The sequence below is a fragment of the Pteropus vampyrus genome, unplaced genomic scaffold (genome assembly GCF_000151845.1).
Source record: "Pteropus vampyrus isolate Shadow unplaced genomic scaffold, Pvam_2.0 Scaffold143, whole genome shotgun sequence".
In the NCBI taxonomy this organism is placed as follows: domain Eukaryota; kingdom Metazoa; phylum Chordata; class Mammalia; order Chiroptera; family Pteropodidae; genus Pteropus; species Pteropus vampyrus.
This window is the reverse complement of record NW_011888924.1, coordinates 2,215,871-2,240,808: the sequence shown is the minus strand read 5'-3', so window position 1 is coordinate 2,240,808 and position 24,938 is coordinate 2,215,871. Positions and strand designations below refer to the sequence as shown.

The 24,938-nt window shown below is 45.7% G+C and overlaps 1 protein-coding gene across 3 annotated transcripts in view; it reads right to left on the bottom strand.

Annotated features, from left to right (window-relative positions):
• The window catches only part of PITPNC1 (phosphatidylinositol transfer protein, cytoplasmic 1), a 230,374-nt gene that overhangs the window by 21,937 nt on the left and 183,499 nt on the right, over window positions 1-24,938 (bottom strand). For all 3 annotated transcript variants that reach the window (XM_023535666.1, XM_011368508.2, XM_011368509.2), the window contains one exon: window positions 20,443-20,538. In XM_023535666.1, the coding sequence (XP_023391434.1) occupies window positions 20,443-20,538 (96 nt within the window). The remainder of the gene's footprint in view (window positions 1-20,442; window positions 20,539-24,938) is intronic.

The window sequence follows — 24,938 nt, the reverse complement described above, 5'->3', positions numbered from 1 at the left end:
AATGCACAGTATGGGCACGGTACAGACCCAGGTATTACATGATGCTCTCCCTTGGCCTGATTTCTTTGTCCTGAGGGGGATGGGAGGGCATCAGCTTTGTGTGTGGCAGGTGTGGTCTGTGTGTGCGTGGTTGCAGATAACTTTCTCCCACTCAGAGAACAGACTCAACTCCACTTAGATGACCTCTGTCCCCTGGCCTTCCTCCAGGATTCTTCCTCATTTGCATCAATTGCAAGAAGATAGTGAGCCTGGGAAGATGGTAGAAAGGGACCAGATTGGGACAAATACATAATTACTGAAATACAAAATTGACAGAAGAAATTCTAGAAGGAGCGGGGCAGAAGGAAAAGAAAATACATAATAAGTTTCCCAAGGGAATACAGGTCGGTAACCTTGAGAGTGGGCAGCATTTCTGAATCTTTGGTACCAGCTTTGCTATGCTGTACTTTAATCACCTAAACCAACCCAGAAACTGCTGCTGATATTATATGCATTGGTCTGGGAAGATGATGACGATTTAATAACACGACACATGGAAAAGGCATAGGCACAGGGTCTGGCCCGTAGCGAGCACTCCCTAGTGTAAGTCATCATTGCACTTCCAAGGGCAGTCGGCGAAGACTTTGAGTAATACGTCCAATCTTACAGTTCGGGGCAGACAGCAGAGCCTTTCCAGAATTGCTGATAAATGATCTGATGTTCAGGGCCATGGGACTAGGTCCTGCCTGCCCTGTGTTTCTATGCCATATAATGCCATTTAGATTAAAAAGAGAAGACCAATAAATCGAGAGCTGCATCACCAGGGAGACTATGGTAGATAATCTGCAAATGTGGCCGCCATCACTTCCTTCCTCACTGTACCGGCATATGCCGTTCCTCTCGCCCAAGACGGGGAGGCTGTTTGCCCTCCCCTTCAATCTAGACTGGCCTTGACTTGCTCTGACCAGTGCAATGTGGCAGAAGAGACACTGTCAGTTCAAATCGTGAAGGGAAGCTTGAAGCTGGAATCCTGCCAATGTAAAAAGTCTACTTCGATCATCCTGAGACCACCATGCTGTGAAGCCAGGGGTGGGAGTGAACCAGTCACCTTTAAGATTGCAATCCAGGCATACTCTCTGAGGAACAGAAGATCTGCCCAGCTAAGCCCAGTCAAGGTTGTGGAATCGTGAGGAAATAATGCTCTGTTGTTGTTGTAGGCCACTAAATTCCGAAGTGGATTGTTACTTAGAAAGAGATAAAGCAGATGTATCAAGCGAATTACAAAACACACGCAATAACTAGATCACCAGAGAGGAAGAGAATGAATGCCACTTTGTTCTTTCGCAGAACACACCAGAAGTTCACACAATTGGCCACACGTGTGAACGCTATAAACAAGGAAATTTATAGCTGCCCAGCAGTTCCTGCTGAGTTGAAATACAGGAGCCGAAGTTAAATGGGGAAAGCTGGTTTCTTTCCCGTGCGCCCTTTGACTTCCCCACAAGAGGCAAATGATGAGTATAATTATCAGCACGATGACAACTATCTTGAGGCTCAGAAGACATGGCTGTGGCTGACCAGAATATGTGTGGCAAACCTTCAGGAACCTAGGAAGGGGTTGTCCCAAATGGGTTAGCAACTGGGTGAACGAAGGATAGTTCCAGAGCCAGCGAGCAGTGGGAAGCAAGAGGGTAAAGTTCCCAGCAACCCCGACGTGCAGGAGACAAAGGACACAGCAAACGGAGAGAGGTGAGCAGGCAGCAGAGGCAGGAAAATGAAATAAAAGCCAGGACTGTGGCCTGACCTGTCTTCACGCCTCTGAGATGCTGTGCGGTGTGCAAGCGAGAGGCCCGCAGATGGAGACCTCTGGGCCACATGGCTGCACCCCACTCTTCCCTCCCAGGACATTCGTCTCTGATTCATGGACTAGCCTCAGCTTGTTTCTTTGCCCAACCACTGCTGAATCTGAAATGACACCTCTTCCAGAATCTTTGTGTACATTCCAGACTTCTCAGGAATAAAGCAAGACTGCAGTATCAAGTGTGGAACACTGGCAGATTGCATTTCCAAAGCAGTTAAGAATTGTGGGGCCTCACAGCAAACTTCAGTTCTGAATAAGACAGGAAAAGTGCTGCTTGCACAGTGCTGCTTAAATCCATGTGTGGTTCTTGACTGCACAACACAATAGTAAAATCATATTAGGCTATTGCAACGTGAGGTCTTAGAAAAAGGCCATGAGGCAGGGAGAAGTACACTGTATTGTCAAGGTGCAGAATAGGATTTTTAAGATGGAAGTGGTAACTCGGTTTCATGTCCTCGATTTTATGGGTAAGGACACTGAGGCCAAATGAAATATTTTGCCCCCAAACCACAGGCGCTTGGTAACTGGTCGGGGACTAGAATTCCAGCCTTCCCCAATTCTAGCTCAATGTTCTTTCCACTACATTTACTTTTAATATTAAACGGCAAAAGGGTGTTTTTGTTATAGCCAGATGCCCAAAAAGCCATTAAAAAGTGGGCTCTTTATGGCAACGGCGTGTTGATTTTTTGCAAGTCTGGGGTAATATCCACAGCTGTCGATTTCATTTAGTAAATCTCGGACATGGCCTACAATTAGGAATTCGCTTTCGAAGAGCTGGAGGGAGGTAAGGGAGAAGGATTTACCAGAGGACTTCTTTAATCGAAACTTAAGATCAGAAATGAACATCCGACCGAATGCCTTTGAATAAAGGTGAGAGGAAAAAAATCTAACCTTATCTGAAATATTCTGGTCATAAACTTTTCTCCCTTTTCCTGCCCAGGCTCCTCACTCTCATTTCTCCTCCCCACCTACTCCCCAATACCCATTCCTCTTGCACTCATTTTCTGCAGCTCATTTTCTCACTCGAGTTGGTGAACATGAGTATCTAAATTGCCCATTTACACATCAGCTGACCTTTCTTAGAAACTTTCAGAATTTTTTTTTTTTATTTTAAAAATTTCTGGTTTGTGTTTCTACAGCTATCATAATAGTTTGGTCAAACTGTTATATCACTTATATCATTCTTTATAAAATAACTGGATTGCTTCACATTTTAAACTTTCATTTCCAGGGTTCCTTATTTTAAAAGGAGGGTTATAAACCTCCACCTTCATCTCTGATGCTACAAAATCTCCTGGGCCTTCCCAAACTTTGGTTTCGAGGTTTGGCCTATTTTAAAAGGACATAAAGTTTGACTTCAGTGTGACCGAGACATTACACGTCTTGAAACTCCTTCTAGGATCCCAACCCAGTGCGACCAGAAAACTCGGTGAAAGTTCTCTGTAGGGTGCTACATGGCGACTCCCAAAAGGTGTGTCCTAGTCCTCACTCCAGTACCTGTAGATGTGATCTTATTTGGGGAAAAACGGTCTCTGCAGATGTTACGAAACTGAGGCTCTCGCGATGAGCTCCGCCTAGATTATTATTAAGAGGGTGGGCCCTAAATCCAATGACAGATGTCCTTATATAAGAAACAGAAATGGAGAAGACACGAGAAGAGGCCATGTGAAGTCAGAGGCAGAGAACGGAGTTATGCAGCGTAAACCAAGGAACTCCTGGGGCCCCCAGAAGAGGCAAGGAAGGATGCTTTCCTAGAGCCTCTCCTTGATTTAGGACTTGATTCCGGTCTCCAGAACCGTGAGAGAAACCTCTGGCGACAAGGAGCAAGGTTGACCCGCGACCCCCGTGCTTCTGATGTAATCAGTCCTGCTGGGGTCTGAGAGTCCAGCGTTTCAAAAGCTCCCCACGTGTCTGGATGTGCAGCCAAGGTGAAACAATTACCATCCCTCTGTTCCAGATGAGGATCCTGAAGCTCACCGGTGATCAGTGACTTTTCCACAGTCCTCCAGGATTCAGGCTCAAGGCTGCCGACTCCCAGGCTTGGCTCCCAAACCCTACACCCCGTGGACAGGACATTCCCATCTGAAATTTTCGCACGATCTGTCAGAGGAGAGTCGGTCTCCTCATCTGCAGAATGCTGTTAATGCTAACTCCCCTTGGGGCTGTTGCAAGGATAACGTTGGCAAAGTCCCTAGTCTGACACCGACAGATGGCGTGTCATCCACAGGCAACATCCCTGAGAGATAAGAGGCACGTGACACAGAAACATCCTTTAGAGAGACTGTAATGCAATTTCCTCAGCTCTCAGCAAGCTCCTCAGACGAAGGCGGTGGGAATATCCGAAGTGCCTTACACTGATTATTACTTTGTTATCCTGTGGACTAGTGTATAGAAAAATGCTGATAAGCGTCAACAAAAATATGACTGCTAACCACCATGCAGGTGTCCTTGTGTCAGTGAAAGACTGGGTGGACACTTCCATTTTCCGGAAGCTGTCCCCTGTTGGTGTCCCTTAGGACGGGGGTGGAAGAAATCCCAAGAGAAGGATTTCTGCTTACTGGGCACTGTGACTATGTCCTGGACTAAGGCCAAGTGATAGTCTTGTCTCGGAACCAACTCCTTTCCCTCTTTGTCTTATGTTTCGGTGGCAGGTTCCAAGTTGGCAAAGCAGAGAGCAAAGCAGATTCCCCTACTGTAGGCTGCTCCCTTAAGCAAGTGACTTTACTGATTTCACTGGGGCTCAGGAACCACGTGGTGGCACACGCAGGAGCCAAGTGGGAGCTTCCCTGGTGGGTGAACACCCTTGGCTGGTACCTCCCAACAGCAGAATGGGTCAGCCTTGAAGTTGGACAGCCTCCGTGCACCTTGGGAGTTACTTAAAAGCTATACTCTTGAAGGGCTGAGAGCTACACAGAGACAAGTGCAATCCTTTTCTTCCAGTGCCCTTCCCAGCTGGGGTGGGGCTCTCTCCTCTAATGGGGAACGGTGTTGTCTATTGTCTGGGAGTCTGAGATCAAGGTGTGGGCAGGGCTGGCTCCCTCTGAGAGCTATAAGTAATTTGTTCCATGCCCCTTTGCTGGCTTCCGGTGATTTGGCTTGCTGGCAATTTTGGTGTTCCTTGGCTTATAGATGCATACCCCGATCACACCGCGTTCTCCGTGAGTCTTCACATTGTCTTCCATTGTGCATGTCTGTCTCTGTGTCTAAATTTCTCCCTTTTATGAGGACACCAGTCATATTGGATTAGGGCCCACTGGACCTCATTTTAACTTGACCTCTGTAAAGCCCTAATTTCCAAATAATGTCACACTCTCAGGTACTGGGCGTTAGTTAGGATTTCAACCTATCCTTTTTAGAGGGACACGATTTAATTGACCTATAACCCTGGGTCAGAGGGCAAACCTCCCAGAGTCCCAGAAACTCTTCCACAGCTTGCTCACTCAGTCCCGGAGCGCTGAGCCTCAACACTGGGTAGCTGCAGCTAGATCCTCTGGGTGATGTGTAAGTTCTCTGAAAGCGATGCTCCACTCAGCAGCTGGCTGGCTGCAAAATGTTCAGGCTGGGGGGCTTCTAAATTCGCCCACAAGGAGAGCTCCGGCTCCAGATCCTGTTGGTACCGCCGGGCGTGGCAGATGGCAAACTGGACCTTTGTAGTTAAAGCCCATTTGTACGGAGGGAGGTGAGCTGGTGCCAGGACTGTCTCCCTGGGGCCAGATGGACCTCACTGGCCACCCCTTCTCCAGGGGGCTTCCTCTGCACAGAGTCAGCCACACCTTTTGGCCTCATCCGTTCTGCACTTGGACAAAGCAGAGCAAAGGTGAAGCTAAGAGCTTCTTCCTTAGCGCGGCCCCTGTGAAATTGTCTCTGTGATTGTTAGAATCAGTCTCACACCTGAGAGGTGCAAGAAGAAGCCCCTGGGAGATCTCGGCCTGGTTGGTACTGGCTTATAGCTCAGAGGCAGTGTTATTAGTTGACATTCACTGAGATAGAAAGTCTCCGTGATTAATTACACTTTCAATTTGAACCACAAAGGACCATATCCAACAAGGGCTTGCCCTGTTAATTGAAATGAGAAGTTTTTGATAAATGTTAAATGAATTAGGGCTAAGTAGAAAATGGCTAGGAATTGCTACATTATGTAACCATAATGCTCAGCCCTAAAATAGGGACAAACAACACATATGAGGATTTTTTTCCCCTGCATTCTAGAACTTTCCTTGAAGACGCTAGCTAATGTGTTACAGATATTATTCTCATTTCTCTCCAAAGAATGGTCACTTTAACCAGGTAAAGTTTGGCCCTGACTTTATACCAAGATTTCTCTAACTTAAATCCTAAAAGGGATACACATAAAAATTAAGGAGCTTTCAAAGAAGCGAGTCCAAACAAACCACATATTAAAGGATCTCACTCATGTGAAATGTCCAGAACAGGAAAATCTACAGAGACATAAAGATTAGTGGTTGTCTAGGGCTGAGGTGAGGTGGCTTGGGAAGGGGGTGAAAGAGTTAAAGCATTCAGACTTGACTTTAGGGGTGACAAACATGTTTTCAATTTGATTGTGGTGATGGTTGCACATACATGTGAATACACTAAAATCCACTGAATCCTAAATTGTATGGCATGTGAACTGTATTTCGATAATGCTGTTAAAAAAAAGTAACCAAACAGAACTAAGGAGCTTTCAGAGTGTGCTTGAGAACTGACCTAAAACTTTACTTAAAAGGTCAACTGCTATGCATAAGCTTAAAACAACAACAACAACAACAAAAAACCCTAAATGCAAACCGTAGCCAGAAGTGGCCAATTCTTGCTTTGTTAGCAGTTAATACCATAAGTGCTATTTTTAAAGCATGTGCTCTTGGCACTAGAGTGCACCACAAACACTGAGTGATTTGTGCTATTCCTCTGCAAAGTGACTCTCTTAAAGGAGCTCGGCTCGAAGGTGTGACCGACCTGTAGAAAGGCAGACAAAAAGGAGGTCGTGGTGGGGGGATTGTTTTGCTGTGTGTTCTGAGCCCTTCTCACTTAATTCAGTGCCAGAAAAACTCAACACTCCCTCCTTAGAGAAGAGGGAGCACGAGAATGGAAAATTTGAGCACGAACCACAAAATAATTTAATAGTCAGCGGTCTTGAGCCCTGAGGGTGACCACTGTTGATAGCTTTTAGGGGCTAGGGAGAAGATGAAATCAAAAGAGAACCATAGGAGAGGTGGTCAGAAGAAAGTAAAGGATGGAAGGAAGGACAAATAACCAGGACGGAGGGACAAATAACCATACTAGTTAGTATTTATTAAATGCTTGCTGTGTACCACAGCCTCTGCTGGGAACCTGCAGTCAGTTAGAAGTACGAGTGGTCTGGGACTTGTGACTGGCATCTATAGTGGGGACTGAGTCCTTTAACTTGGGGGATCTGACACTAGCTCCAGGTAGATGGTGTTGGAATTGAATTGCTGGACACCCTGTTGGTATCAGAGAATAGGTCGGCATCAAACACCCTAGAATTCACCTCGTACAAGCCTATAAAGTATATTACTATCTTCATTTTTATAATGTGCAAGCGGATGCCCCATCCTGTTCCCAGACTCACTCTCTCACAGTTCCACCTCAGCCTCTGCCACTGGGCATCTTTCACAAGCCCCCTCTTTCAAAAATCTCCAGATAGGCAGCAGGCATCAATCCCCACGTTCCCCTACCAACTTCTGCGGCCACATGTCAGTCTCACCTGTCTCAGAGGATGGCAGTGCTGAGGGTGGCCCTGCAGATCCCCAGCTCAGCAAATAGCTTTTTCACAGACACCTTAATTTCTGTAATTGATTCTTAGCATACTCCCTTTACATGGCTTTGGGGTTAGGCAAGAAGTGTCCCCCCAATACTCTGAGAGTATCCCTCACCCATCTCTAAGTATAGACTAGGAAGGGGGAAGAGGTAGATGATGGGAGCCATGGTGAAAGGGCAGCAGGGTCACCTGGCTGGCCCTGGGGAGCACCTGGCCTTAGTAGATTAGCAGCTGCCTGTGGAATGTGGGGGCCTGACTTCTTTGTCCCCAGCTTTGGGCCTGGTTCCCAATTCCAGAGCAACGAGACGTCTCCCTCACATCCTGTTACATAATGCTAACTTGTTCCTTTCAGCATTAATAGATACGACTTTATATTTTTAAGATCACCTCAAAACCAACAAGGTCATTCAAGGGCACACTGGAGGGGACTCCACCTTACTGAGTGTGTGACAGTGAGCGGCCAGGCACCAGCTCTTCTAACAGCCAGTGAGCCGAGCTCTTCTCATAAAGGCAGGCTGTTCGGACCGGCACGGTCTGCAGCCTTTGAACCGGGCCTGAGTGTTGTGGGTCGTCCTGCTCACTCTGATCTTAGCGGTGCTGTTTGGACACAGGCTATGAAACATTGATAGCCTCAATCCATACTGAGGATATATGATTTGGCCTACAGATAGCTGGAGTTTATTAGATCAAAAGCTGATAGTAGACTAACAAATATGCTTGATGAGCTGCAGCATGGCAACGGTGATCAGCACGGGATTAACTGTCCCTAAATCTAGCTTGCTCCTCATGCACTATATTATTTTGGGAAACTTGGACCTTCGATTTGTTGAACAGAAACTGGGATAGAGATGTTCAATTAGCTCATCGACCTATAATTTGAAGGCAATAAAGAATTTTCATTTTTAAAGCTGGAATAGATTTCAAACTTATTTTGGCTTTATAACTCATTTTGTTTTTTCAAATATATTATGATTTGGAATCCCAATAAAGAAGGTAGAAAGCGATGAGTGGATTCCTCAGGCTATTTCAGCCTTCATTGTTTAATGCGATGTATTTCATTGTTTATTGGGCCCAGAGGTACCTCTGTGGGGTCCTGGGTTCTGGGGAGCAGAACTGAGGGGGCGCTGAAAGGCTTTGGAGTTAGGGATTTGAATTTCTGCTCCAGCAACTACTACCTGTGTGAATCTGGGCAAGTTATTCAGCTACAAGGCTGGGATGACAAAACGAGGAAAGGAATGTTTCTCAAACTGGGTCTGAGGATGCATTCTTTGGGGGGTAGAATTTTTTTCCCCTTTAATGGGTTCCCGCATTATTTAGTTGTAGGATGGCCAGGTTTTTTTTTTGTTTGTTTGTTTGTTTTCCCCAGATCTGGTTCGTTTTGGCCAATATGCTATTTTCTGGACTGTTCATAAAGAGGACATTTTTTTTCCCCAAAAGATGGGGAGTGGAGTTCTACAAGATCGTTAAATCTAAGGAGGGTAAACAAGAGACTGGGAAGGCCCTTCTTCTACTTACCCCCTCTTTCTGTAAGATCCTCCACTCATATGGTCAGTAAGACTGGGGGTTAACGAGATACTAAAGGAGGAAACAAATTTCCCAGAGTGCTTTTCAAAGACAAGTTGTTTGTACCTCCAGGTTTACCTGAAGGAGCCAGGTTGGTGGGGGAGAGAAGGCACAATCTTTGCCTTCTCTCTTACCTGAAGGAGCCAGGTTGGTGGGGGAGAGAAGGCCAGAATTGAGGCTTCCTGAAACTTCTGGTGAGTTAGAGTCTCTGAGCCTCGGTTTCCTTATCTATAAAATGAAGACAATATCTATTCTATCGAGTTGTTACGATTAAACGATATAACTGAATAAAACAACTTAGTGATGACTTTTATTTTTCTCAAAATTTCGTTGTCCCTCTAAAGCGGGGTTTAGCCATTCTGTGAGAAATCTGTTGAAACATCTAAGGCCCAAGTTTATCAGCTGGTAATTGTATGTCTTTCTTTGGGCCCCTTGACAATAAAAGGTGAAGACAAGCGAGTTAATAACACCTATTCTTTCCTGGATGCTTTTGGAGCAGAAGCTGAACAGTTGTCCTTGGAGTCTGAATAAATAGAAGAAATGGAAGAGTGAATCACTGGGTCAGGTCTTATTTTTTAAGGGGGAAAAAAATACCACTTCCATTATCACAGAGTCGCAGCCATGGACTCTTATTTATTAGTGTGCTAGCTGGGAAAGGGCTTAGATAACACTGAGCCAGAGGACCTGGTGGACACTGATTCCAGTCACAGATTGGAAGAAATAAACTTAGATGAGGGTTGATTCCAAGCCAGCCCCCAACTCAAAAGCAATTTAGGAAAAAAACTGTACAAATGTATCTCATAATTAATGCCATCGACTGGAAAGGAAGGCGTTGGATGTGACTCCACAGATGGTGTCAGAGTCCCAACAGATGGGATGAAATTCAAAGGCACTGACCCCTCCCTCAGGAGGGGAACAGGCAGTCTTCCAGGCTTACGCTGCTATATCCTTTTCCCTCCACAAAATGGAATAACAATAAAACGATTTAAAAACTCGATAAAACAGAGCTCTCTGAGGCAGAGCTGCCCTTCCTTGAACGGATGATAGACCTGAAAAGACACAGCTCTTCTCGGCTCTTGGGTGAGCAGACTGGGCCTTCTGACCTCGGGGGGTCATCTCTGACTAGGAGCTCCTCCCTGATATACCAATCAAAATCAATAATTTTCCACATGTGTCATGGCATGAGGAGAGCTGGGTCACTCTGCTCTGGGGGTAGTTCCCCAAACCTGGTGCATATGCACACAGAGCCTTGTGTCGCATCTTACTTACTGTGTCTGGTTTGGCTGGTCTAGAGTGGAGTCCAGGTACCTGCATTTTTTCAAAGCTCTTTTCAAGGTGATTCCAATATGATTTGAGAACTAAGGAATTTAAAATTAATAGGACTAAAAATAGCAGAGGCTGACAGAGCCGGTCCAAGTCCTGAGCAAGTTGTGGATTTAATGTCTATTTTCTTGAGAGTAGAGGGAGGTTGTCCTTGAGATAGAATTGAAGAGCTCGGTTGTGTATGGCTGAAAATCTCGGGCCCTTTGGCTCCTGTTTCCTTCTTTCAAAGTCTTAACATTTTATTATTCTTCTAAAATACACCTGGTAGAAAGGCTCAAGATGGATTGTTAATAAAATGCCCAAACTGCCTTGGGTACCCTCCTGGGACTCCAATACCACAGACTGCCCGAAGCTGGCACACAAACAGTAAATGCAATTTCCTAGGTTTTTCAGAAGTGAAGTACCAGAGACACATGGCATTCTGAATTCAGTTCAAACAATAACAGAAGTAATACCAACACCTTTTTACAAAAAGTCTCAGCAGTACAAATGGCTCCGTTTTCTGAAGGATCTTGCTGTAGCTGAAGAGGATTCTGTGATCGTGAGAATTGGAGTGACTGGAACCAACCCTCCGCTTTTCTTCTACATTCAAACTAATGAGTAAAAAGCAATACGCAAACTCCCACACCAGCTACTTTCCAAAGACACATGGTTTCCACTGAGCATACCCAGCAACACATCTGCAGATCTCAATGCCAGAGTCGGAGCAGGGAGAAGAGAGCATTTATTAAATGCTTACTATGTGCCGGGGACTATGCTAGTCATTTTAATACCTTGCCTTTCACATCATCTCATCACATCTCATCTCATCTTTCCATCCATCTATTCATTTGAGGGGAAGAAGAGATTCAAGATACAATAATTGGTGATGATGAAGTACAATGGCTGTGATCACCTAGGAGACCGACCTAAGCCAAGGCCCCTTATTACCTTGAGTCATCTACACATGGAAAACATGAGCTCTGAATCCCCATCCACAGGCTCCCGAGGTTATCTTTTGCACAGGTCCCTTTACAACAAGCCCGATTGTTTCTCCCTTCCGTGGATGTTTTGCTTGGACTCTTTCTATCAAGTCAATGGGCAATGCCACAATCAGCAACTCCATTTCTGGTAGACAGAATCTCTGGTTTTGATCTGGTTTAAGAATTCATTTGCCTCGATTTTGTTTGACCTTTTTGGGGTGGCATTTTACTACCAAATCTAACTAGTAGGATTTCCAATTGCTACTCTGGGCACTGAGCTCTAGGGGAGGACTTCATTTATACAAATTACTGCAACAGTTGAAAAGACTTTTTTCCCCTTGAAAATTAAAAAAAAAAAAGAGACTCCCTCTTTGTTCCTTGGAAAGTGAGGTGTCCGTTATTGGTTTAAAATGACGTAGCCAGGGTTGTTGAGAGCTGGTCTACTGTTTAAGGCCAATTTATTTCCAAAGGCTTCTTTTTATTAACAAAATATTACTACAGTTAAGATGGCTGGAGGTGATTTGTTCATGAAAGGGATAGCGGAAGGGGAAGAGAAGTAGGTTGATGGGGAGGAGGGTCCTAAACCTTTTGGGGTCCCGGAGCCTCCGTCACCACCCTGAGAGAGTTAGTCTCTCTGGGGAGGTCACAAATGGAGTTCCCTTGCATGGTGGCTGGTGACCCTGCTTTGAAAACCCTCTGCTATTTGCAAGATAAAAATCCAAATTCCTTGGCTTGTCATTCAAGGCTCTTCTCTACCGCCTCGGTCAGTTACTCACTGACCCTGAATGTGCCCAGGGACTGCTAGCTTGGTCATTGCCTTTGCCCTCACTTACTCCACTGCCTTTTCAATCTCTCTCATCTTCAAAATTCAGTTTGCTCCCATACAAGCGTGGGTCAGGGGGTAATTTAATATAGCTTGGAGTGGGGGCAATCTGGCTATATCCAGCAAGATTTAAACCCACATACCCATTGATTCAATGACTGCAGAAATATTAGAACAATATCCAAAGGATACCATATGAGGATGTTTCCTACAGTATTGTAAGAGCAAAAGAATGGACACAGCCTGAATGTCCACCTAAATGGGGAGCGGCGGAAATATGACATAACTGTAAAAATGGCACATTCTATAGACATTGCAAAACCTGCTAGAGGGATGTGTGTTGCCGCAGAAAGATGACAAGCTTACATCGTCAGTGAAACAATGCATGTTGCGAAGTAGTATGCGTTCTGAGCTTATTTTTATAAAATAATGTTACTTAGGCACTATGTTTAAGTATAAATACCATAAACACCAACTTTAGCAACAGCTATCTCTGTCATGAGGCATCGCAAGATATTTGTTTTTTGATGTGACTTATTTGTATCGTGTTGGAATTTTTTTTATGAGGAGCACATATTAGTTCGTGAACAGATAAACAATAAAGTTTTTAAAGGCTCAGATTTAACCACTCCTATAAAGCCTGACCTGACCACTTCTGTTTATTTATAGAGCTTCCCGCTCCTCCAAGCCCTGTGGTGACAATAGTTTTAAGGGAGCAAATCTTGTGATTCCTCTCACTGCCTCGGGCTGTGCTGTCATTCAGACTTTTATGTCGTGAGACCTTACCCTCTCAACCAGATCATAAGCTTCTTAAAGGTGAGGGTGTCCTACTTTTCATTTTAACCCAAAGACTATGTCACCACCCAATGTCCTGTACTGCGTCATCACAAAGGATCTATTCTCTAAGATCAGAGGAATGGCAGTTCCCTTCCAGCCTTCCTGGGATAAAGCCTTCTTGGCCAGGCTGCCTGGATCCCTGCTCCCATACAGAAGAAGCTTCCCATTGGGCCAGAGGCCCATTTCCTCTCTAGTACCATCGACCTGGATAGAGGCACAGTACGATGTCTATCTTGTATAGGGGATGGGGGAAGCAAACAAAAGCCAATTTCCCAGGAGATCACCCTGGCTCTCCCTGCAAGGGCAGGAGGGTGTTTGTACTGACACTGCAGATACCATGCTGCTTTCCCTTTGGGGTCACCAGGGTGGGGGTGGAGGGGTGGCAAATGCCCTGGGAAATGGTATCCGTGTTGTTGCCTGGCTTCCAAAGGAGCGGGAGGTGAGAGAACCATCACTGAAAAATCCTCCTTCCTCCCACCGCCCCTGGATGTCATCGTCCACTTCCCGAGGCCACCACCAAGCGCTTTCCTCTCTAGCAGCACTGGCCTCATGCAGACCCTGCGAAGATGGCGGACTCAGGGCCTGAGATGCCGCAGATGCTGGGGACCCTGCCCCCGATGACCTCCTTCGCAGGCAGGCTTTCACCCCCAGTTTTAGGGGCGATCACTGGGGAGCCCACTGGCAGCGGAGGCTTCCCCCGCTTTTTCCTCACACAAACGGTGCAGTCAGTCCTCTCATTATGCAAGAGGAACTTGGAACCCGTCACAAAACAGCTGTGTTACTCTCAGAAAGAAACAGATGGACGGAGGGAAAAGGGAAAAAAATGACAATAACAACATGACAACAAACTGAACTCAACGACGTACCCCAGCACGAGGCAGCTGTGTTAAATCTGGCCATTTGGAGATAATTGAACATTTCACCACCCTCAACCGCCAAGATGCAGGGCAAAATGAAATATTTTTAATTTGAGGAAGTCGAGTGGTTTGGACGATGCGCTTTGTACAGAAGGGTACAGGTAAGTACGACAATATTTACTCATTTTGTCTCTCTGTTCCCTTTCTGGGGGCCTGCTGTACTTAGCAAACAACATTTAATCTCTCACCCTTGACAGTTATGGGGAAAGTTAGATATATCTGTTTTGTTCTCTCTCCCTTAAGAGAGAATTCAACAGGTATTTATATCGGTGTGACTAAGGGCCTGGCTGCTGATGACTTCTTTGTCCAGGAGGACTATATAATCCGGAGGCCTGGAGGTTGAGTTCAAGAGTCCTCCAACCCTGGGCACCCAACTCGAGGGGAAGGCTCTCAATCAAATCCTGCCTAGAAACTCCCCCTGCACTGTCCTACATTCAGCTATACCCATTCTGGGGCCTATGCTTCTAAGAAAGCCTCTTATCCTTTCTCCTTCATTGCTACCCAGGTTCCAAACACTGTAAATTCCCCCCTTAAAATGATTATGCTCTATTGATCATTGGTAAGATGGAGACTTCTTTTATAACCTCTAAAATGAAGGGAAAGAGGAATCTGCCTTCTCTGTAGAAAGAAGATCAAGTTCAAAGTGTAGCAGAGATTAGCCTTTGCTGCCTCAGTGCCTATCACAGAGCCTGGCACACAGTAGGCACTTAACAAATGCGAACTAAAGGAACTCATTAATGAGTTTTGCTACGAATAGGTTTTATTAAATTTCCTTTCTTTGGATCAGTCTACAGCGGGGTTTCTTGACTTTGTCACTTCTGACACCTTGGGCTGGCTAATTCTGTCTGTGGGGGCTGTCCTGTGCATTGTAGAATGTTTAGCTGCATCCCTGGCCTCTGCCCACTAGATGCCAAACATCTTCCACCCAGTGGTGACAATCAAAAATGTCTCCAGATGCTGCCAGATGTTCCCTGGGGGGCAAAAAACTGCCCCTAATTGAGCACCACTGGTGTAGGGACGCCCCTTTGCTTTACATAAATCAATGACGATTTAAAAAAAAAAAGACAAAGCACACACAAAAAAATCCTCTAGTTCTGAACTTCCTCCACCAGGGAATTACATTTTTTTTCCCTTTTCCCTCTCTACTCAAGGCATGTCTGAGATTTTAGAAGCTGCGTATGCCTTCCTGTGTCCCTGGGGGAGAGCTTCAGGTGGCAGCAGCTAGGAGGCCAATAGGGAAGCCATTTTCTCTCGTCACTTGTAATGGAAGCCAAACCTTATGAACGACTGCAGTGAGTCAAGGAGGAAGAGCACAGGACTTTACACCAGCCCACACGCAAGGCCTCCGAATGTGAGTGCTCTAAGCCTGATTCTCAGATCGTCCAGGCTGGACTAGTCCCGTAGGCTGGATGTTGAGATGTGTTCCTGCACCCTCCCCCAGCACAGGCTCACTGCCCGTGCCCCTGCGGGCATCTGCAACTTAAAGTACAGAGTTCCTCATTCCTGGGCTGGGATCTTCACTTTGAAATCTTGGCAGAGCTTCAAAGTATCAGGATAGAAATCTTGGTAGAGGCAACAACCCGTGTATTAACTACATAACGAGGACGATCTGCTCAGATTCTGGCTCCATCTCCTATCTGATGCTTTGGCGCGAATGTGGCTCAGTTCAAAGAGCCTTATGACTGATGGGGGACAGGACCTTGGTGGGGCTGTGTTGAGACTGAGGAAGGTGCTCTTTGGGTCTAAGAAAACACACCGAATTTTCTTTTTGACGATTTAGTGCTGCCCTGCAGAGTCCTACCGTGGATACGAGAAAACAGAACTGGAGACTAAGAGGCTCTGGGGAGCTGAAGCCGAGGCCCTGGGTGTGGACTGGAACCAGCAGCACCGCAAAAGAGAGTAAGGAGAACAGCTGATCCCAAGTCTCCAGCGTCCTTCTGTGCCCCTGGTTAGGGGTGGCACATGGGCCATCAGGCAGAGGCCACCCAGTGGAAAATTTCCAGCTCCAGTGACCAAAGGAGAGAGGCATTCTTGACTGTGTGGCTCAGAGGTTTCCAAGGAGAAATGGAAAACGAAAAGAAGGTGCTTTAATCCCCTTGTCTGGCCCGGATGACACAGTGTGTGACGGGAACTGGGTGGGGAGGAGTGACCCAGATAACCCTTGTCCGAATTCATGAGCATCAAAGATCTCAGAACAGATTCAGCCTGCTAGCACTTCAGCTTTCTCCACAGAAAACGCGTTTATATTTATGATGCTGACATAGTCGACTTATGAAGATAGATTGGAAGAAAAAGCCCATAAAGCTGTGTGCCTTGGATAAGAAAAAAAAAAAAGGAACTCTGATTCACAACTGTTAGCTTAATGGCAACCAATCCATTATCTCTGATGGCATTGCTCTGAAATTGTGGCTGCTGGGTGGGGGAAAAACAAAGCCCCTGGCTTTCTTACTCATTTGCAAAAACAACTGTTTCGTGAGCATCTGCTAAGTGCTGCTGCTGTACTAGCTGCTGAGGTATGGTGATAAATAAGACAGCTCTTGTTATAATACGAGCTAGCATGAGTTAGCATGAGCTAGAAGCCACTGACCAGAACTCTGTGGACACAGGTGGGGGAGCAGACTGCCCAGGCAAGCACAGGAGAGGTCATGTTTGAGCTGACCTCTAGAGAGGAATGACTGGATGCTCCCCAGCTGAATGGCACAGGGATGGGGAGGATGGTGGAGTGGAGAAGGCAGAGTGCCATGCTAAGGGACTGGGCTTCCTCCCAGCCAGTGATGGGTTTTAAGCAGAAAATGGCAAGGTCAGGTTTCATTGCAGAAGGAAATTCTAGTGGTGGGGGTAGAATGTTAATTATTTACAGTGTGCCAAGTAGCAATTTATTTGGAAATGGTCTGCCTTCTGAATCGGTCGTTCCCCTTATCCTAAGCCCCTGGCTAATGACGCTCAATCCACACAGTATCGGAAACTGACTTCTCTCCCTTCTGGTGGGTTCACACTGCAGTCTGGATTCTGGAATTCGAATGACAGAGAGGTTGGAGTCACAAGGGAGTCCCACGGAGCACACTCTTCCTAAGATTTCATTGCAGGCTCCCAATTTTGTCTCTTCCTTTGTGGTCTAACTGCAGGGCTAGTGAGGAAGAATTCTCTCGGTAACGCAGGTCGGCGGTCCACTGGGGAGCAGAACCTGACAAAGAGTGCATAGGGCTGGGCACTCCAGGGCCCCTTTCTTCCTTATCCATTAAGTATTTTAATAGGAGGGGTGGCTCTGAGTGTGAGACCTGAATCCAGAGTTCCATTCGTCTCCAATGACCTTTTCCTCTAGGGCAGGGTTTCCCAGCCTGGGCACTACTGACATTTAGGGCCAGACAATGCTTCGCTCTGGGGCTGTCCTGTGCATTACAGGACGGTTAGCAGCATCCCTGGTCTCTAAGCACTAGTTGCTGGCAGCACCTCCAAGTTGTGACAACCAAAAAATGTTTCCAGACATTGTCAGCATCCCTGTGGGGCAAGATCGCTCCTGCTGAGAACCCTTTTTCTGGAGGGCAGTTTTCCATCGCACAGCTGGAAACCTGTGTTCCTTGGTGCACGCTCCGTGTTTTCCTTCTAACTCCCTGGCCGCATCTCTGGGGCCTCCCTGTCCTCTCCCTGATCTCCAAGTGCTGCCATCCCTCAACACTTGGACCTGATCCTGTTTCCCATTACATTTTATGCTTTCTCCCTCTCATCCGTCCCCAGGATTTTAAATATCTTCTATTTGCCAAACACTCTCAAATTTGTCTTGAGCCCAGATCTCTCATCTAAGCTCTAGACTCATTGCTGTTTGTTCTAGATGTCTCATTGGCCTCACAGAATCCACCTATCTTTCTCCAGAAATCCATTTCGCTTCTCACCCCACCTATCTTATTGTCCAAGCCATAAATCTTAGGTCATCTTAACTCTTTCTTTTCTCTCATCTTCGTGTCCAGTCCATGACTAATCCCTGGCAATTCTGTCTTCAAAACAGACCTCAAGACCATGTGCTCCCAGCCCTCCAGTTCAAGCCGCCACACACCTTAAACAACCAATAATGTAGATCATTCCAGTGACGTCAGCGGTTTCCTGACTTTCACTCTGCTCCCTTCCAGGCCATTCTCCATCCAGAGCGATCTCGTAAAAGCACAAATCAGATCATAAGATTTAGTTACTTAAAAGTCACTCTACTGCACCTGAATAATGTCTCAGTATCTTAGCACTGGCCTTTGCGACCTCCCTTTGTGCTATTCTTCCTTTCGTTTGCACTGTCGCCGCCATGCTGGCCTTCTTCTGCTTCCTCATATGTGTCACCTGGGGCTCCCACACATGCTGTTACCTCCACCTGGGGCACTGGCCCCCAACTCTTTTCATCCTCTGGGTCTCAGCATGTCATTTCTTCTAGAACATCTTTTCTGATCCCATCCTTTTCCATTCAGTTTCCCTGTCACGGTCTCTCGCTGGGTGCTTCCGTACGACACTTGTGACTTTTACCTCCATATGTTCTCGTGTGATTATTTCTTTCTTGTTTGGTGCCCACGCTAGACCAGAAGTGTCCTGAGGGAAGGGACCCTCAGTGTCTCTTCTGCCCATTGCTATGATCCATTTTAATGCTGTATGTGATACTCGGTAAATATTTATTGGATGAATGACTATTTACCTCTCATTTCCTTGGTCAAACTGCATCCAGAAAAGAATACTTTATGACCCAGAGAAATAAATGACTACTAAAGCATGAAGAATGTCCGTGTAATTGTAAAGAAGCTTTCCAGTGGCAGTTCTTGGGAGCACGAAGCACAGAAAAATGAGTCAGGCACCGCTGACTAGAAATGACACTTGCTGATTTCATCATTAGTATTCCATATTTGTCCTAAGATGTTCCACAGAATCAGGTGGGAACTCCCTGAGTCACAGGCAGGGCCACCCCCAAAGCAATCTAAGAGGAAGAGCTAAAACTAGTTCAAAGTTTTCTGATGACACTGCCTTCCTGGAAGGCCCGATTTCCCAAATCGGTCGGGATGTCCAGGAAGGATGGCCCCTCACCCCCAGGCCCAAGATGCCACGGAAGTCACGGACTAGCAGCACGATGCTCCACACATCGCCGAAGCCCTATCAGAATGGGTGGACTCGATACGAAACCAGAGAAGTGTCTCCTCCACAGAATGAGACAAGGGGAGGCCAGGTTTCTCTCTCTATTTAGCAAGTCCACGGTTACGCACAGTTTCTGAAAACTCATGAGTGTGGCTGGCTGCAGGGTGTAGTGTAAACTGGTGGTACTAAAACACTCGGCCTTTGAGTCGAACCGAGAGTGATTCACATCAGCCTCTCCCGGTCTTAGAAGGGGCAGCAGCTGCAGAGCAACCTGCCTGCAATTTAAGCGGCTCAGCCCTTGCTAAGATCAGGTTCGACTCACATCCAAACGAATCCCAATATATGGAGGCAAAAAAACCTGAAGCACTTCGGGAGCCCAGTTGATGCCACAGTGGAATTTATTTTTAATGGGTTTATTTATCGTGTCTTACATCGGCTTTAACGAATCTGAGAGGAGAGTTTCAAGGTCCATGCGTTATGGCTCAAGGATGAGTCTAGGTCCTGAGCCCAAACATACTGTGATTGGCTGCATGTTGCTAAACAACAAAAATAGCTGTGCATCTGCTGTCCTTGCAAGGCTGGGACATTATTTACAAGGGGATCACCCAAGTTCCGTCAGCAGCCATTAATACAGTACTAATGGGATATAAATGATGACTCGCACCAACAGTAAAGTGAAAAGGTCAGACTGAGGCAAACAAGGGATTCTGGTAGGATGGAAGCCACAGATATTCTCTTAAATTTATTCTCAGTCAAGGTGGAAAAAGAAGCCCTATGAAGGTGCCTCCGGCTTTCAGAAAAAGGTTGGTGCCAGGATGAGCCACCCAAGTTTTCAATATTCACTGAGTGGATTGACTGAGCATTTTCTTTGTGTTGGACCCCAAAGAAAAACAAAAAAACAAACAAAAAAAACACCACAGCCCCTGCCCTCGGGGAGCATGCAGACAGACAGGCTGTGCAGAAGGCTGGGAGAGCAGGAAGTCAGAGGTGGCTGCTGTTTTGTGGGAGACCAGTATGTTGGATAATTCAGCCTTGTGTCTCTTCTGCTGCCCAGAATGATGGCAGAGTTGGGGAGATACGAAGACTCAGTTTAAACTGAGTGGTGGCTGGGGCCAATGATGGGCCCTAAGGAACAGGGACTTAATTTTGAGACAGGCATTTAAGAATCCAGCACGATGTGAAACCAAACTGAATCAACACAAAGACAGATGGAAGTCTCCCAGGTTAGGATGGACGTAAAAATATTTGTTGAATGAATGAATAAACCTCTTTCACACGTCATTCCATCTATTGCTTACCTCGGATTCTTTGTAGTAACGTTCTGGAATTTCATCGCAGGCAATATCAATAAAGCAAACTTCTCTCTCTAGGTCTTTGGCTTCATTGTCAAAAATCTGAAAGAGCAGGGCAACATATCAAAGGTTAGTGGCACTAGGTGATATCCTCAAGGAGTCCACAGGTTGGCACAACTGTGCCCGCGGCAGAATAACACCACACAGAGCATCTTCACAGGGCCCGGCATCCCTGGCTAGTGCTTTCCGCCTGCTCACAACATTTTGTCACATCAGAGGCATGTGTAGCATCGATCACTGCTTGGTGAGTGGTAGAAGGAAAAGGCTGTTTTCAGAGATTCGAGAATGAAGAAATAAATCTCTTCCAAAAGTCTCTTCTAAAAACGATGTCTGCTGACTTTTGGCAGTTAATCCGAACAGAGGAGGTGAAGAGACTAAAAAAGGTCTGACTAGATATGAGGCATAAAGCAGAAATACAGCCCGAGATTTAGAGAAGGAAAAAATGTGTTTTTTCCCCCACTAAAATTTTCGTATATATTTAATTTCACAAATAATACTTGCTCACCACAGTAAAAACAGATAAACAGAAGAACATAAAGATTGTCCACAATCCCAATTCCCAGGAATAAACACAGTATTATTCTCGATCATTTAAGAGCATGATTTCATTGGTACACTCAGAGGTAAGAACTTGAAACGATACTGAGATGGCTTCCTGCCAGTCTACTTAGGCCCAGAACATCCATCACTTGCAAAGAAATATGTAAGACAGACACATATACAGATATAAATTTTGGTGGAAAGACTGCGTTCCTCTAGTTTTTCCAGTTGCCATTTTTCTGGTTTAAAGGAATGATCGTACTATCCTTTTGAAGGATGGTAAACAGATTAAGTTTGCAAAACCACTTCATCCTTGGAGGAAGTTTTAACTATATACCCATGTCACTGTTTAGCTAATTCCAGCAGGGGAATCATCTGTTAACACTAATTAAATCTGACTCTTCAGAAGGGAATGAAATACTTTGGAAGAACACGGTGGTTGGTGCCTAGGATCATTGTCTTGACACAAATCTGGTGCCTATTAATAATGCGCTCTCTCCCAGAACAGTGACAGCAAGGCTCTTTACTTGCTACATGCTCCTTGGTTTGATTCTCAAGCGGAATCTATCAGCCCTTCCCAAACGCTTTCTGAATAATATTGGTGCTGGTAATTATCCTCCAAGTCTGCTGTTTGACGCTTAATTTTTTCTGAAATGGTTGGGGACTGGACTCTTCAGATTTGTCCAAGGAAATTAAATCCCAGTCTGATCCGAGGTGGCCACTGCATTTTCCTTCAAGATGGAGAAAGACTGGTTCTTGGATCAGCTCTGATTCTTCCCACTGCCACTTGAATTCAAGTACTATGGAACACGCATGAAAGTGTTTGGGAGGGACAGGTGGATTGCTTTGAAATGAAATACGAGGTCTCAGGTTGTGTGTGTGTGTGTGTTTTTCTCTCTCTTTTATGTATGATTCTTTTTGAAGAGGGCGCCAAGAGAAGAAAGACGCATGCCTCATTAAGAAAACAAAACAAAATGGAACACCCCAGAGGGAAATGAGAGATTTGACATTTACTCTTGGAAAAATTTATGAGTAAAGATGAGGAAATAAACAAGGGTTAAGGGAGTTAATGACAGATGATGTCGCTTTTCCTACTTTAATTGAGACATTTTTGATCATCAGTAGTCATATTATTGCCTCTCAGCTTCAAAGCCACCCTGTTGTCTCTGCTCTGAGATAATGGATGGGACCTCGTAAGCTCCTCTTCTTCATAGCGAGCACAGTAAGCCATGTACTACGGGGACCCTGCAAGAAGAAGGGGGTTCTCTTTGGGTCTGGATTTTACTTCTGTCGCAGACTATGTCAATGGAGACGCTCAGTGGTGCTGTCCCAGGCTTTGATGCACGTGATCCAGGCCTTGCCTTGACAGTGGGGCTCTGATTCTACACACCTGCCACCAGTCTCATCTCACCTGTGCCCGGAGGGCTGCTTTCTGTTGCCCAGCACTGCGCACCAGCTCTGGTCCAGGCAACCCAGCGAACTTCTCCGCCATCCCAAGGGCTACAGCCATGATTTCTCCAAGTCTGAGCCCCGGCTGTGAGAGGGGCCCCTTCCAAGTTTGTTTATCCTTGGGTAACTCCCTCAGCCTTAGATACTCTTTATGAAGAGAGTATTATTATTCCTCATTTTCAGATGATAAAACCAAGGCTCATAGAAGAAAGAGCTTTGCCTGAGGTCACAAAGCTAGCCAGTAGAAAAGCTCAGATTCAAGTCAGTCTCCGGGCTTCACCACTGGGCTCCTCCCGTGATCAAAGGCCACCTCTTGGCACTCAACCGAGAAAATAAACATCAAAAATGCTTCCTGCTTCTTTCTAGAAAGATGAAATTGGAATCTGGTTCTCTTCCTGCTACTTACAAAATCTATGTCCTGAGTAGCTGTTACTGGGAACTCCCAAAAGACTTGGAGCTTTTGAACAGCTGAGGCTGCAGTAGAAGTTACACAGTTACTACCCTTCAGTTCAGATTCTGGTTTCTATTAATGTGACACTTAATTCTTGCATCGAAGTTCATGAAATACCAAGCACCTTTGCAGTAAACATTACAGGGCGGGGTTCCCATCACCTGAACAAAGCCACAAGTAATCACTTTGAGGACCTCAACATCCTCTTCACGCTTGAGATTACAAAGAGTAGTGACTTCCGATAAATAATTAATCTCCCAGTGATTAGAGATTTTAGGAGACGCTCTTAGGTGCTCAATAAGTGCCTGCTGAATTAACGGAAGGCATTAGCATCTACTTTCCAAAGAGGAATCTATGGCAGGAATATTGCTTACTAATTGACCTTAGTTTCCTTTCATGAACCTGAGTTCTATTTCCTTGGTTGTAAGCACCCTAACTTTCCATAGCTCCTAATATAGAACTCGATGTAGAATGAGACGTCACGGTACTGGCTGACAGGTCCTACACTGGGAATCAGATCCGAGTTTGAATTCAGTTATCTCCTCTGTGTAACTTTGGACAGGTCCTGCATCTTCTTTGGGTCGCATTTGCAAAATAAAAGGCTTAGTCCAGATGGATGGATATCAGGGAGTTGGGAAATGTCTTGGAATTTTACCCCAAATTTGGGAGGTACATTTTTCTGGAGAGAGTGACCACTCTCACCTTATTATCAAAGAGATCTGTGGCCCGTGAGACCGAGATGACCACTGACAGTTCTTCTGGTTAAAACGTCTGCGATGTTGACTGACAGCTGGGTTGTGTCAGTCTCCTAAGTCTCGCTCTTTGGCTCAGTCCTTCTCTGCCCCTTCACCCCACAGCCTGCAGACTTGGGTGGTGCACACAGAGGCTGCAACAGGGCAACAGGAAGTGGTGGAGGTCACGATGTAGTGTAATCAGAGGCCACGGCTGGGGGTGAAACAGGCTAATCTTCATGCTCGGTTTAGGGCATGATCCAGCATTAAGCCGACACTCTTACAAACAGTCAGAGGCTTAGCCAGGCCCCAAAGGAAAACAGCAAGGGTAAGTATTCATTTGGGTTTCCTCGGTGGTAGCAACAGCAGCTGCCAGGACTCTGGTCCAAACACCAACTCCTTGAGGCAGAGTAAGAGATCTTCTGAGATAGCTTTAGGACAAGATGTGTCTTGTTGATACATTAAGTCAAAGCTCTGCCAGGATCACACCTGACACAGATGCTATGCACCTCTGCCCTTGGGAGCATCGGAGGCAGAATCTGTCTTCTTCTGAGACGGGAGTTGGGTTTGGGAATTAACCTTGATACTTTCCCTATATCCCCTATAATAACGTTCCCATCTTTGCTTATTTATCAGCGACATGCCCACCCACGATCATCTGCAGTGGATTTTAGTTCCAATCTGGTTGACTCTCCTAACCTCCACCTCCAGTCCCCACCAGGCGATAAAATTCAATAAACAAACTCCTTTTACTATGAACTGAGTAAGCAATATTACAACGAGAAGGCAAACTTCCCGAGTAAATGCTATCTTATAGATTCCAAAATAAAATGGGAGTAATTTCCCCCTTTTTTTGTAAAGCATTATGAACATTAAGTATCAAGCATCTTTAAAATCTTTATATTTTGACCAAGTAAGCTTAAGTTTTGAGAATTTATCTTAAGAATCTTAAATAAAGGGAAAGCTTTATGGACGATGATTTTCATTGCAACATTGCTGTAATGGTGAGAGAGAGAGAGAGAGAGAGAGCGAGAGAGAGAGCGAGAGAGAGAGAGAGAGTGAGAGAGAAAGAGAGCGAGAGAGAGAGCGAGCGAGCGAGCATGAACAGCTTAAATATCTCAATACAGAAGAATGGCCAAGGAAATTATGATAAAGCCGCCTGATGAACTATTATGTAGCCATTATAACTCCATTCTTAAAAAAGGTTTTTCCAGAGGGTACGCATGAGGGTGGGTGGGATGGAGAAAAGGAGATGCCCCATATTTAATACA